This window comes from Marmota flaviventris, chromosome 10, assembly GCF_047511675.1.
Source record: "Marmota flaviventris isolate mMarFla1 chromosome 10, mMarFla1.hap1, whole genome shotgun sequence".
Lineage (NCBI taxonomy): Eukaryota > Metazoa > Chordata > Mammalia > Rodentia > Sciuridae > Marmota > Marmota flaviventris.
Genome location: NC_092507.1, coordinates 120,511,019 through 120,525,677, shown reverse-complemented (window position 1 = coordinate 120,525,677; position 14,659 = coordinate 120,511,019). Strand labels below are relative to the sequence as shown.

Sequence of the window (14,659 nt, the reverse complement as noted above, 5' to 3'; positions counted from 1 at the left end):
TAGAGTATATACATATTACTGTATTAATATCACCATATTATAGTGTGATAATATTCTTATTGATATTATTTTAAAAAAAATTTTTTGTAGTTGTAGACGGACAGAATGCCTTTATTTTATTTGTTTATTTTTATGTGGTGCTGAGGATCGAACCCAGTGCCTCACGCATGCGAGGCAAGCCCTCTGCTGCTGAGCTACAGCCCCAGCCCCTGGTTGATATTATGATATAATTATACAATATTTCATGTACTGTATTTAAGGTAGTTTTGATGTTCCACACCTGGGACAATGGGACAAAATGGGTTAACGGCAAGTCCAACTGTGCATTTTTAAGAGCAATCAAAGGCACTAGGATGTTACCCCCCACTTCAACCCTGACACACACACAGCCCATCACCACCGCCATCAGCGTAGGTAACTAAGAGGCAGAATGGGTGTACTCTCCCCTGCTGTATTCCCGAATTCTCTCTCCACCCACTACACCCCCTCAGTGTCCAGCAACGCCTGGGATGTGGTTTGGTGACCCTGGGACCCTTCTCATCTTTCTTGGCCTGGGCCACATTGGGGCCAGCTGCTCGCGTTTGCACTACAAGTTGGAGAAAATTATAGCAAGATCCCTGTGGTGCCTCTCAGAGCGGCAGAATCCGTGTTTCCACCTTGCGAGTGCGTTCCAGTCTCCTGGCGCAGGTAGAAGCACTAGCTTGAGAGTGATCAAAGATATTCTTCCACAAAACCAAGAAGAAAATCGTTTATCCCCTGGGCTCCCACTCACCCGGCAGGAGCCATCTTCACGTTCTGTGATTGGATTCCCACCCAGCTCTGGTCTCCATCTTCACCTCAGCTGCCTTCCAACCCTTGTCACTAATATGCCACGGATCATAAAATGGGCTGGTAATGAAAGCCTTAGTGAATAGAGTTAACCTGCTACCTTTCCCTCTCAACTGCATTTTAATATGACCAAGTTTACTACAAACAAAAAGCCAAAGTTCCTAAATCATCTAGTTGGATCCTCTGGGGTTCGGTTCGGAATTTGTCACACCTGCCCTGGGAAACTCGGGGCAAATCTCTTCACCTTCTGGGCCTCTGCTTCCTCACCTGTCCAGGGGCAGTTCCACTCCCATCTTCCTAGTAGGCATGCTCTGAAGTTACTTTTTAAAATTTATTTTTTGAATTTATGGGTTTTCCTTAGTAATGCATGACAGTAGTATCCATTTTGACAGAATCACTCAAGCAGGGAATACACCTTATTCTGATTCTGACCCAGTACCTCTCCTCTCTCTTCCCTTTCCCCACACCTGCCCCCTTCCCTCTGTTGATCCATTTACCCGTGGTTGGTTTTTTTTAACTAATTTCTTGTGGATGGACATGATGGTGACATTCCCTGGGGGTGTTCCTATGTGTTCTTAGGAAAGTCACGTCAGGTTCATTCCATGGCCTCCTTTTCTCCGAGGTTCTTATGAGGCAAAATGGATGTGGCTTGCACTGTGACAGGAGAATCACGCCACAGATCCTCAGCCTTGGAAGCCAGGGAATGGGACTGGCATTGTGGTAGTGGTGGGGAGGGGTTGACCCTCCTGAAATCCTGGACAATTGGTCACCTCCTCTTCTCCTCTTCAGCCTGGGGCTCACCCGGCTCCTCCAAGAGCCCTCCCTCTCTCCAGCCCAGAGCTGCCTTCCTTCCTCTGGCCCAGAAAAATCACCCCAGACAGGGAGGAAGGCCCTGCTGGGTTCAGGCCCTGGCTCAGCGCCTTGAGGTCCCAGTGCAGAGGACCTCAAGCCACCTCAGCCCCCAGAGCAGGATGGTCACGAGGGGTGCCAGCAACAGGAGAGGAACTGACCTAGCTGATGACACCACATGTCCCCAGAGTCCCACCACCCACCCCAAACACAGCACCATAGAAATACCCCACCCTTCATTCCTGAAAACCAGCCGCAAGGCCCTAGGTTTTGCCTTTCTGGGGTCTTTGGGCCCTTTTGAGAGTCTGATGGAGCCACAGAGGAATGTCCTCCTGCACACACCCTCCAAGGCGCTTCCAGAGATGCGCAGACTGGCTGAGTTAAGGACCCTGGTTTAGTGATTGGGTGACAGCTCCTCACCCTCTTCCCCATCACTGACGTCAGTGCCCCAGCCCCCAGGTGGGGACTTCAGCAAGTTTCCCAAGCCACAACTTGGAAATCCAGCTCAAGAGTTAAGCTCTGCTCAAAGGTACCCATTCCTCTCTGGCCTTCCCTTTTAACCCACCTTGGAAAAAATCCACAGGTGAATGATTGGGAAATTATTTTAGATAATTCACAGATCACCAGAGAGTAAAATCCCACAGAGCAGCATTTGAATAACCTATTTCTTGAGTTGGATTTTATTAATGGAGTAGTCTATCTGCCCATTCCTGTATCATTTAATTGTGTTGGGAGGTTGGAAGTGAAAAGGGAGGAAAATCTTCCCAAAATCCCTAAAGTCAAACTACAGATGTGGGACCAGGGGTCTCTCCTCGTGCTGTTAAGGCAAGAATCTAAACAGTATCCACCAGCGGTCATAGAATCAGCCTCTCTCTCTCTCTCTCTCTCTCTCTCTCTCTCTCTCACACACACACACACACACACACACACACGCTTACACAGCTATCTCGCTGGTTTCCCTAGAGCCACATCTAAGACATTTAGCTGGAAACTAAAACGTAACTGGGAGAACAGTATTAGTTTTCCTAACTCCGCCCTGTTCCCCAATCACTCATTTGAGGGGAACTAATAATATCATCATCCATAGTGTTATGGACTTTTAAAATCCTTAAGTCCCAGGACCAATGACTTGGGACCACGGAGCTAGAAGAAACTTAGAGTAACTTGGGGAGAGAGAGGGAGGAAGCCGAGGAGAGGGGAGCACTGGAGGCTTTGAGGGGTGAGGGTAGCAACAACCCGGGTGTCTTCTTCCTTCACCCCCAGGAAGTTCATCCCACGAGAGAAAAGCGAGAGACCAAGAGAGGACTGAGGTACGGTGACTTTATTATCCTGCAGGTACATACACAAGGGCTCAGCCCCAGGGCGGGACAGCTCTGCTACTCCTTGTGTGACTCTTTATGGGCTGCCAAGCCCACCTTGATCACCAATACGAGATACTCCTCAAAGTTAACAGCATTATCTGCATTGACGTCCAACTCCTTGAACCAGGTATCTGCATCCTTATTCTGTGAGGATCAAAGGGGGAGAAGCCAGAGTATAGATTTCTCAGAGAAAGCTAAAGCATGGCTGTCTACAGAGGGCAGCGAGGAAGACCAGTGACCCCTGGGGGCTTCCTCAGAGCCAGGCAGAGACCCCCAACCATACGCAGCCCCTCCTCACCTTCGTGTAATGAGGACACTCTTTAGTTAGCAGTTTTCTCAGGTCATCCCTGTAGATGGCATGGTAATTCCCCTTCTCCAGGGAGTACTTGTGGAAGACATCAATTAAGGAGTCCAGGGCCTTCTCCAGATCAGTTGGCATGATGTCCAAGGAACTGCTCACCTGAAGGAAGGAGCCACATGGGGAATCCTGAGCTGGAGATGGGGCACTTGCCCATGGAAGAGTGAAGACCAGAGGGACACTCAAAGGGCTCCATCCCCAAGTAATGGCTTGACCTGGTAATTATTAAACCAGGAGATGACCGTGGCTTTGATGGTAAAGGGTGGGATGTGGGTATGGGAAGGACACTCATATTCTCTCTCTCTCTCTCTCTCTCCCCCCCCTTCCCTTCCTCCCTATGGCACCACCCTCTGTCAAAGAAGTCCTTGCTTAGGAAATGAACGTGCCCTCGCCCGCTGGCAGAGTAGCAGACTCCACTTATCCTTGGCGCTCTTCTCCAAGAGCACCAGGTCTTTGCTGAGATCTCCCTGAGCTTCCCTCCTGTCTCACAGAAAGCTCCTTCCTCAAGGGAGGCCTCCAGTGCAGGCCGCCCCAGGCAGCACCACTCACCAGACGTCCCTGAAGCTGGCTTGACAAAGGATCTCCAGCGCTGAGTATCCACTCCCTTTTATAGCGGGGAGGCTTGGCCAGCTCCCTGCGGCTGGGCCATTCAGAGAGGCAGCTCTCCTGCAGAGTTGCTCCAGCCTCCGGTTTCCCAACCAGGTGGGTGTGGCAATCACTGGGCACAGCCAGAATTTCTGAGGGGTGGGGAGGTGGGGGAAGCGGGCAGGGAAGGCTTGCAGGGCAGCAGGCCCAGGGTGAGAAACCAGGGGGAGGCCATAGCAAGGTCCTTTCCTGGGTCCCAGGAACCCCCTGCCTTGCTGCAGCCACAGCCTCACTCCTAAGCCCCCGCCACTGCTGCTGTTGCTGATGCCGCCTGTCAGCCAGTCTGCGCATCTCTGGAAGGGCCTTGGAGGGTGTGTGCAGGAGGACATTCCTCTGTGGCTCCATCAGACTCTCAAAAGGGCCCAAAGACCCCAGAAAGGCAAAACCTAGGGCCTTGCGGCTGGTTTTCAGGAATGAAGGGTGGGGTATTTCTATGGTGCTGTGTTTGGGGTGGGTGGTGGGACTCTGGGGACATGTGGTGTCATCAGCTAGGTCAGTTCCTCTCCTGTTGCTGGCACCCCTCGTGACCATCCTGCTCTGGGGGCTGAGGTGGCTTGAGGTCCTCTGCACTGGGACCTCAAGGCGCTGAGCCAGGGCCTGAACCCAGCAGGGCCTTCCTCCCTGTCTGGGGTGATTTTTCTGGGCCAGAGGAAGGAAGGCAGCTCTGGGCTGGAGAGAGGGAGGGCTCTTGGAGGAGCCGGGTGAGCCCCAGGCTGAAGAGGAGAAGAGGAGGTGGCCAATTGTCCAGGATTTCAGGAGGGTCAACCCCTCCCCACCACTACCACAATGCCAGTCCCATTCCCTGGCTTCCAAGGCTGAGGATCTGTGGCGTGATTCTCCTGTCACAGTGCAAGCCACATCCATTTTGTCTCATAAGAACCTCGGAGAAAAGGAGGCCGTGGAATGAACCTGACGTGACTTTCCTAGGAACACACAGGAACACCCCCAGGGAATGTCACCATCATGTCCATCCACAAGAAATTAGTTTAAAAAAACCAACCACGGGTAAATGGATCAACAGAGGGAAGGGGGCAGGTGTGGGGAAAGGGAAGGGAGAGGAGAGGTACTGGGTCAGAATCAGAATAAGGTGTATTCCCTGCTTGAGTGATTATGTCAAAACGGATGCTACTGTCATGCATTACTAAAAAAACCCATAGATTAAAAAAAAGAAGAAGATTTTTAAAAACTTCAGAGCATGCCTACTAGGAAGATGGACAGGGGAGGAAGCGGAGGACCTTTAGAAAGGTGAAGGGGTTTTCCCTGAGTTTCCCAGGGCAGGTGTGACAAATTCCGCACCGAACCCCGGAGGATCCAGTTCTAGAACTTGTTCTGATGGGACCATGACTGACAGGGAAAATTCCTCTTTCCTTACCTCCTTTAATCATCAAATATTGACCAGGCTTCCCCGGGGCCCCGGGCCGTCAGCGCCACCTAGGGGAGGGAGACGGTATTAGTCTCTCCTTGGGATCTCCACAGCCCTCTGGGCTTTATTAGGCCACTTGTTGTGTAACAGTGTGACCTTGGACCGCTTACTTACCTGCTGTGTGCCTCAGTTAAAGCGATTCATGAATAGAGATGCAAAATGGAGTAAGCCTTCCACCCACAGAAGGAGAGAAAATATTTGTAAAACATGTATCCAGTAAAAGGTTAATATCCAGAAGATAATAAAACTCTTGACAACTCAGCAACAACAGAAAAAAACAACCCCATTTAAAAAAAAAAAAATGGGCTAAGGGTTTAAATAGATATTTCTACAAAAAGTATTCACATGGCCGACAAGCACATGAACAGTATGCTCAGAATCACTCATCATTAGGAAAATGCAAATCAAAACCAGAACAGAAGGAGGAGCTGGGGTTATAGCTCAGCGGTAGAGAGCTAGCCTCACACACGTGCGGCACTGGGTTTGATTCTCAGCACCACATAAAAATAAATAAAATGATAATAAAGATATTGTGTCCATCTTTAAAAAATAAAATAACAGCACGAGATACCACCTCATACCTGTTAAGAGGGTTACTATCATGAAAAAAAACATCTGAGAGGGTGGCCCATGACTCCAAGCTACTCAGAAGGTTTGTGGCAGGAGGATCACAGGTTCAAAACCAGCCTGGGCAACTTAGTGAGAGAGATCCTGTCTCAAAAATAAAAAATAAAAAGGACTTGGAAGTATATTTCAGTGGGTTCAATTCTCAGTACCACCAAAAGAAAAAAGAAAGTAACAACGGTTGGCAAAGACCTAGAGAGATCGGAAGACTTGTGTGCTGTGGATGAGGATGTAAAATGGTTTGGCGGCTCTGAAGAAAATGGTATGGTGGCTTCTCAAAAAAAATAAATAAATAAACATAATCCTGCAATTCCACTTCCAGGTATATACCAGAAAAAATAAAAGTAAGGTCTTGAAAAGATATTTGTACACCCACGTTCATACAACATAATTCACAAGAGCCAAGAGGGGAGAAACACAAGAGGACGTTAACAGGTAAATGGATAAACAAATACATATATACAATGGAACATTATTCAGACTTTAAAAAGGAAAGAAATCTTGACATTTGATACCATATGGATGAACCTTGAGGATATTATGCTAAGTGAAATAAGCCTATCACAAAAAGACGAATGCCGTATGGCTCCGCTTATATGACATCATTAGAGGAGTCGGATCCATAGAGACAGAAAGTACAAGGGCCAATGCTAGAGACTGGGAGGAGGGCAAATAGAGGGGTGCTGCTCGATGGGTCCAGAGTTTCAATTTTGCAAGATGAAAAGAGTTTGGAGATACATTGTTCAACAATGTGAGTGTACTTTTAATACCACTGAAAGGTACACTTAAAAACGGTGGAGATGATAAATGTAATGTTATATATATTGTGCCACAATAATTTTTTAAATTGTTTTAAAATGCTTCCATCTACAAAAAGAATTATACCTTGTGAGAATTAATAATAGATCCAAAAAACTTATGACTTATACACTTTTCTTGGCACATTTTGACCCATCATCCCACATGTCATATTTGCCCAATCTTCTATTTATAAGGCCACATATATGTGTATATTACTATGTTGTCCCAATGTCCCTTTTATAGATTTATAAACCAATCTATATTTTCATTTCCTCCTCCTCCTCCTCCTCCTCCTCCCTTTATTTGGTACTGGATGCTCTGAGCCACTGAGCCACATCCCCAGCCCTTTTTATTTTGAGACAGGTCTCACTAAGTTGCCCAAGCTGGCCTCAAACTTGTGATCCTCTTGCCTTAGCCTCCAGTGTCACTGGGATTATAAACATGTGCCACCATACACGGACAGATTTTTTTGTTTTTGTTTTTGGAGGAGGGTGGCACCAGGGATTGAACCCAAGGAGGCTTTGCCACTGAGCCATATCACCAGCCCTTTTTTATATTTTATTTAGAAACGGGGTCTCACTGAGTTGCTTAGGATCTCACTTAGTTGCTAAGGCTGGCTTTGAACCTGCAATTCTGCCTCAGCCTCCCGAGCCGCTGGGATTACAGGCATGTGCCACCGTGCCTGGCCAGACTTTTGTTCTTAATGATCATAAAAGATGTATAAGTTCTAGTTCATGGTGTACAACCTATTTTTAATGCACCTGTGTCAATTTCCCTGAAATATTTGCAGAGTTGAAAATTTGGGACTTATTACTATGCATCATATTTTAATAAAAGGTTTAACACACACACACACACACACACACACACACAATGTTTGGTGCTGAAAGCAGTGAGCCATGCTTTCTGCCCCAGACCTGTGCCTGATTCTCTAACCATGCTGTGAGCCCTCCAGAGCCAGACTGTGCATCTTTGCCCTTGACCCCAGGACCCAGCACAATGCCTAGCACACCCAAACAAATAATTGCAAAATCACAGCTGACATTTGCTGAGTCTGTGTCCTATGTCGGGAATCATCATAAGTGCTTCATTTGCATCAGTTCATCTAACTCTCACAATAATCCTATGAGTTACATACTTTGCAATTTCTATTGTACAGACAAGGAAACCGAGGTCCACAGAGAGAACAATGAGATTCAGGATACGATGTGACACTGCCTGGAAGACTTCTTCATCCTCGTGACATCCTTCTCATCCTTCCCAGCCCAGCTCTGAGGCCACCTGATCCCCGCACAGCCCCCATATACGCAGGTTAGTTCTTCTCTCCTCTGTGCCACCCAAGCCCCTCCCTGTCACGACATCGGCCCTGACTTTCTAGGATTCACCTGTTTGTGGTCTCCCTTTTCTTTGGCACTGGGAAACCTTCTAGAAGAGAACCTACACTTATTTCCACACCTCTAGGTAATAAATGAATACAAAATTGAATTTTAGTGTTTTCTTTACCCAATGCAAAAATTCCCTTCGTCACACTTAGCCATTTGGGGAAGAAGGCAGAGCATATGAATCCATCAGCCAAATGCACTCTGACTTTCTTGACAAGAGGTGAATCAGCCTCTAGGTCAGACTACAGTGCCCCTTCTGCCATATACCAGGACAAGTTTTCAACCAGTGGTCAGCCCTTAAATTGTATATAGTATTCGTCAGGGACAATCCTATATGACCTGCCATACACTACCTTATCCCAAAGTGTCACATATTTTCAAAATGTGTTTACATCCACTGACTCACTTGATGTCCCCAGCAACCTTATAAAGTGGGTGTCACTGGTATCATTATCCCTGTGTGACAGATGGAGAAACTGAGGCATGGGGTGTGGCTTGAGGTCCTCCTCCAGGTCTGGCTCAGGAGACTAAAGGCAGTCATGAGTGGGGGCTGCCTTATGGCATCCTGTGCAGGCTGGCCCGGGACACCATGAACGGTCACCCACAGAGCCCTCTGATAGGTAGACGTGGGGGCTGCAGGGAGAGGAGGAGGCTGAGGTGAGCTGGCAGGAGATGGGTGCCAAGAATTGGGCAAACGTGTTGGGGGAAAGGCAGAACCTGCAATCAGCCTGAGGGACATGGGGTAACCTAGCGGAGCGGAACCTGGCCATGTTTACAGGAAAGGCCCAGTCCCCAGTATGTGTCCCAACAGACTGACTCAGCCCATCCCCAGGCTGAGGAAATGAGGACAGAGCAGGCAGAAGTGGTGGAGAAATCCCCAGAAAGGGGGTGAAGGGAGGCCCAAAGGACCCAACCCGGTGCCCTTGTTAAGTCCTCAGTGCCCCGAGAGCCCCCACAGAGCTCAGGTGAGACGGGCAGCAACGTCCTCTGCCCTGGACGTTGAGGGTCTGAATACTCTGTCTCCATAACAGGACCAGGACTTGACCAAGGGGCCTGCCTGCAGGAGGGGGAATCGTGGGTCCCCAGCCAGCAGACCCCTCCCTGTTGACACATGCTGAGCCAGCCCTGCGCTGACTCAGGGTCAAGTTCATGGTCAGGTCTGGGGATACAGAGAGTGAAACACAACTACAGTGAACAGAGCATGCCCCTTGAGCAGGAGGGTCACAAGTTCAAAGCCAGCCTGGGCAACTTAGCAAGACCCAGTCTCAAAATAAAAAGGGCTGGGGGTGAGGTTCCGAGGTAGAGTGTCCCTAGCTCAATCCTCAGTACCGAAAAAGTGCCCCTGGATAGGGAGAGACCCAGAGGGAAATGGGGTACAAAAGGCTTCCCAGAGGTGAGCATGCGATGGTGGCCCGTCATTCTTTCTAAATCCATCCTTTTGATCAAAATAAGCTCAGGCCATGAGTTCCCAGACCCATCCTCAGAAAAGGAAGCCCACCAAGGTGGTCTCCGACGGGGCCTGAAGGCAGATGAGACCCTCCCCGAGGAATTCTGCCTCCAATTCCCGGGCTCCAGGGGAGAGCGAGACGGAAACAACCCAGATGGGGCAGGGGCAGGTCTCAGTTGGGAGGGGTCAGGGACCACAAGAGGGCTTGGACCATCGAGTCACGAGTAACTCAGAGACAGGACACCACATCCGTCATCAGGTTGTATTGGTAAAAACCAGACCTGACCTTTCCTCCTCCAGGAAGTCTTCTCTGCTTGACAGTCTCAGGTCCACGCATTGCCCTTCCTATGACAGGAGTCTGCCTTCTGCCGGACTTGACTGTCCTCTTTAACCCGTCTCCACCTCTGACTCAGCAGGAACAAAGCCTAAGGCACAATCCTCCCTCGAACAACGGCTCCCCACCCGGACACCAAATGCCAGCGCCACTTCCAGCACGTGTTCCCCTCTGTCACCCACGCCTGAAACTTCAGCCTCGTTCTGGACCCCCCTTCCTCAGTTTGTCACCCAGGTGTGAGGCTTCGATGTCCCCACTTCCCCTGTGTCTACGCCCTCCCTTGTTTCCCTGCCTACAGCCACTGACCTCGTCCTCATTGGCCTGGGCCCAGGCTGTGCAGGAGCCTCCCGATGGCTCCCCAGCCTCTCCCCTGTCTGACCTATCCCCCGGGGTCCCCAGGTAGCCTCTGGGGGAGTGTTGATCACCTCCACCTTAAACAGCCCCTCGGGGGTCCATTACCCAGGTACAGTCCCACCCCAGAGATGGGCCTTCCAGGACTGCTGGGGTCTTGTGCTGGACCTGGGGTGCAGCTCAGCGCAGAACTCTCGCCTAGCACACACAGCCAGGCCCTGCGTTCAGTCCCCCAGTACGAGAGAGAGAGAGAGAGAGAGAGAGAGAGAGAGAGAGGGAGGCTTCTCAGACCCACCTATTCAAACACAACTGGGTTTATTCCCCTTGGAGATTCATTTCCAGGCCCACTTTCTGTTGTCCTGGGCAACCACAGGTGTCTCCACTGCCGTTCCCCTTAAAATGTGCTCCTCTCCCCACCCTGGTCCCTCCCCAAGCCCTTTATATACAGGGTCATTGAAGCTCTCATTCTGAGCAGGGACACCTTCAAAAACAATGTCCAGTGTACTTCTGCCCACGTGGCTCTCCTTCTGCCCCTCTGTCCAGGGAGACAGTAGTGAGGAACATGATTGGGGAGGCACGGCTTCCTATTAGAGGGTCAACTGCCCAAAGGAAGAGCCTCCTTCTCACAGTCTGAGAGCCGAGGGCCGGGTGTGTCCCCACTTAAACAAGAACACGTGGGCTCCGGGGCTGTGCCTCCTCCATCAGACAGGGGCCTCTTGAAGGCAGAAGTTGAATCTCCCATCCATGAATGGTACCCAGAACCATGAAGAGACTAATACCCCAAATGAGTGTGAGGCTGCACAAGAGTGAGCTGCACACACAGCCGAGTTCTCCGCCGGGCCCCGTAGCCAGGTCACGCTCCTCCTGGAAGCAGGCTCCAGCGGCCCTAGTAGAGGCTCTGCTGGGCACAGTGGTGGGCACACAGCTGCCGGTGGTACTGCAGGTGGTAATCCTTCGCCAGCTGGCCCAGGATGTACAGGAACTCTTCAAAGCAGACCTGGTTGTCCTTGTTCTTGTCTGCTGCCCGGAACAACTCCGCGATGTAGTAAGGCTCCTTCCGACCCTGAAGAGGGGCAAGAGGGTCAACCACCCTCCAAGCATGCAGCCCTCTCACCAGGCCTCAGCCACCTGCAGGGTAACAGCAGAGCGCCCTGCCCACAAGGGCCTTGCAGGAAACGCTGACTAGGACATCGCACGCTGCATCCCTGACCTTAGGACTGAGGTTTGATAGAGGAGGGGACAACGTGAGGAAAGTCAGTGGCCTCAGCCCAGCAAGGAGACGGGTCAGGCCGGGTGGGCACGGCGAGGCAGTGGGTAGTGGCAGGGGAAGCAGATTTCAGTAAGATTCGGCCGGTGGGCGTGGCACCCCCACACCGTGGGGGGCGTTTGGGAAGCACTCAGGGGCGGGGGCTGTGGGCAGGCCTTCATCCCTGCAGGCAGATCCATGGCCTCTCTCCCACCACCATCTTCCGCTCCTATAACCCCATCACCACCACTAAGCTGGGCGCCAGAGAACAGCTGGAGGCTTCCTGCCCTGAGCAGGCTCTCCCCGCTTCCCTCACCTGTGCCACATCAAGCCTGCTCTCCGTGCCCAGGTGTCTGTCCTCTAGGGCCCTGTACCTAAGTGGGACTGTGAGCCCCATGCATGGAGGGCCTGGGGGGTCCAGGCACAGCCCCACAGAGTTTTCCCTGGAAAGGAAAAGGTGTCCTAGAAATAAGACTAGTCACCCCAGCTCCCCTACCCATGCTCAGGGGTACGCTCCAGGTGACAGAGGGCAAGACTGTCTCCTCTGCTCTTTCCCAGTTAGGAGCAGGGATGGGACATGACAGTGACCTTGAGTCAGTGGTTCAATCTCACATCTCTGGAGATGACTGTTCAGAAACCCTAGGGGATAGGGCAGAGGGCGGAGGGTAGCACCCACAAAAATCCTTGTGGGCCTTACAGTCCCCAAGGTTCCCCTGGGGTGGGCGGGGCTCGTCCACATCTGCGACACTCAGGGGGCAGGAGGTGGGAGGGAAAGTTAATTCTCCTACCCCTGCCTGTCCTAGGGTGGCCCCCACAGCCTGAACTCTGCTCCCCCAGGCCCAGGGGACAGAGTGGCAGGGGAAAGAGCTGAGCTCAAAGGGCTGGAGAAGGGGTCCAGGGCTGGGGGCAGTCGCTGACAGATGGGCCTGCCAACAGAGGGAAGAATTTAGGACCTGTGCTCAGCAGACAAGATGGACAGACGGACAAACAGTCTGGGGGTGAGGTCTGAGGGCCTTGGACTGGAGTGAGGCAGGCAGGGGAGGGAAGGGTGGGAAGTGAATCTGGGCAGACCCTGCTCTCCTTCACTTCCCTCCGCCAAGTTGGAGATTCTTCTGGAAGTCAGCTCCTTCCCAACGCCCTCACCACTCACTTCCAACACTCCCCTCCAACCCCAGAGCCAACCCCATATCCATCCCCTCCTCATCCCCACCTTATCCCAGACCCCACACACCAAGGTCTCCATGAAGCGGGGCACGTTGTCCATGAGCAGGGCCCTCAGCTCCTCCAGGGTCAGGGTCTCCACGTCCCCTTCGCGGGCTGCATACTGGTGGTAGCAGTGGATGATTTGGAAAAGGGATTCCTCCACTGGTGTGTCCGGCATGACTGCTGGGCTCCAACCTGGGACAGGGGGCAGATGTGGGGCTGCAGGGGAGAGCAGCTGGGCACAGCGGAGAATCTGGTCTGGGGCAGTCCACAGCAGGACGGATGCTTCTTCCAGAACCTTCTGCCTTCCTCCTCCTGCCCACGTTCCAGCACCTGGTCTCAGGTGTCCTCCCTGCAGTCCCCCTGGCCCCTCGCAAACCGACTCAAAGTCACTAACCTGCAAGAAGCTTTCCAGCAAAGTCTCAGGATATAACTGTGTCCCTTCACTTGGACGGAGGAGGACAGGCGTCCTGGGTGCAGGAACTGTGTCCTCCTCCCCTCCAGACCGCCTGGGTTTAAGAGTTACCTGCCGTCAAAGGAGGAGGGGGAACTGAAGACCCTCTGAAACAAAACAGCGTTTATGTTGTTTACGATGGAAATTTAAAATCCTTGAAAAGGCAGTATCCGCGTCCCTGCCAAGAACAGTTTTGTTCCACAAGCAGAAAATGCGAATACCCAGATGCTCGGGGACCCAGCCTGTTCCTGCTGTTTTCTTTCTCACTTAAGTGTACAGACAGCACGGGAACCGACACCTTTGCCTGCCATCCCCTTGCCGTGTGGACCTCTCCAGGACCTGCCATGCCAGCAGCTCTCCAATCCCATGGCCCCCCACCACCTCTGTGCAGTGCCCACCTGGCACTTTGAGGCTGTCACCTGCTGCACCCCACTTTCTACAGAGATGGAGATGAGATCCAGTTTGGGGGAGCCAGCTGTCCTCCCTGAATCCTGTGCAGGTGGGAATCGTGACCACATTCCTATACCTTGTCTCGGGCGCTGCTTCTACCCTTATGGGGCCGGCCAGGCGACAAAGCACCGTCTACACATTACCCCATTTAATCCTCACAGTGACCTTAGAAGGTAGGTACCACGACCCCTATTTTCCTGGCGGGGGTAGGGAGATGAAACCCAAAGAGGTCAAGAAGTTTCTCAAGATCACACAACGGATCCACCTGGAGTCGGATTCAAACCCATGTCCTTGGGAACAAGCCCAAACACCTGCTTTTGGCTTAGGGCCCCACAGTTATGCTGTTAGGACACCCATCTACACCGTGCATATTCTCCAAAACAGGTGGGCCGCCCTCCTGTGCTCTCAGAACCTGCTCACACCAGCCCAGCCCAGCCTGCCCCTGGGGTTCTCTTGGAAGAGATGCTGACCTGTTGCCGTTGGATTCCCAGAACAGCCTGCGTTGATCCCGGAGATTCCCGAGCTCAGGCAGGAGGCAGTTGTGTGAGCAGGGGACCCCCCACCAGGCCCCACATCCCGCACATCCCTGGTGCCTCCTATGATGCCAGTGTGTGCTTCTCCCCGGTCCCCAACAGCAGGATGCAGCCTCAGCAGCATTCCTGACGTGACGTCACAACCCTTATTGCTAAGATGAACTCATCCAGTTTCAGAGACCCACCTGCCCCTGAAGCAGGATCTGTGGTATCTAAGAATCACCAAGGTCTCATTATCTATCTCCTGCCTCAGAGCTCATCCTCCCGGTGCCAGGGCTTAGGTGGGGTCGGGCACACACTTAGACACACTGTTGTCAGATGTCCTCCTGCAATTAGTGACCTCCAAACTCCACAGTCAGGGCACACTCAT

The 14,659-nt window shown here is 51.8% G+C and overlaps 2 protein-coding genes across 3 annotated transcripts; both read right to left on the bottom strand.

Moving 5' to 3' along the window:
• Nucleotides 1-2,983: 2,983 nt before the first annotated feature.
• S100a8 (S100 calcium binding protein A8) lies at nucleotides 2,984-4,048 on the bottom strand. The gene is made up of 3 exons (XM_027920864.2): nucleotides 3,946-4,048; nucleotides 3,337-3,498; nucleotides 2,984-3,182 (listed from the first exon to the last, which is right to left on the bottom strand). The coding sequence occupies exons 2-3, from the start codon at nucleotides 3,475-3,477 to the stop codon at nucleotides 3,054-3,056; spliced, it is 270 nt and encodes an 89-aa protein (XP_027776665.2). The 5' UTR covers nucleotides 3,478-3,498; nucleotides 3,946-4,048; the 3' UTR covers nucleotides 2,984-3,053.
• A 6,821-nt stretch (nucleotides 4,049-10,869) lies between these two features.
• LOC114079676 (protein S100-A15A) lies at nucleotides 10,870-13,413 on the bottom strand. Of its 2 annotated transcripts, XM_027921010.2 has the most exons (3): nucleotides 13,250-13,413; nucleotides 12,881-13,047; nucleotides 10,870-11,466 (listed from the first exon to the last, which is right to left on the bottom strand). In XM_027921010.2, the coding sequence occupies exons 2-3, from the start codon at nucleotides 13,028-13,030 to the stop codon at nucleotides 11,290-11,292; spliced, it is 327 nt and encodes a 108-aa protein (XP_027776811.2). In that variant the 5' UTR covers nucleotides 13,031-13,047; nucleotides 13,250-13,413; the 3' UTR covers nucleotides 10,870-11,289. The 2 variants fall into 2 exon arrangements, with proteins under 2 accessions (XP_027776811.2, XP_027776812.2); XM_027921011.3 differs by having other exon boundaries at nucleotides 12,881-13,340.
• Nucleotides 13,414-14,659: the final 1,246 nt, after the last annotated feature.

What these genes read in the sequence shown, in the direction of transcription:
- LOC114079676 (XM_027921010.2), bottom strand. Translation starts at nt 13,030, where the DNA reads ATGCCGGACACACCAGTGGAGGAATCCCTTTTCCAAATCATCCACTGC. An exon ending in CCCGCTTCATGGAGACCTTG is followed by an intron (nt 11,467 to 12,880) that starts GTGTGTGGGGTC and finishes GCCCCTCTTCAG; the next exon opens with GGTCGGAAGGAGCCTTACTA.
- S100a8 (XM_027920864.2), bottom strand. Translation starts at nt 3,477, where the DNA reads ATGCCAACTGATCTGGAGAAGGCCCTGGACTCCTTAATTGATGTCTTC. An exon ending in AGTGTCCTCATTACACGAAG is followed by an intron (nt 3,183 to 3,336) that starts GTGAGGAGGGGC and finishes TGATCCTCACAG; the next exon opens with AATAAGGATGCAGATACCTG.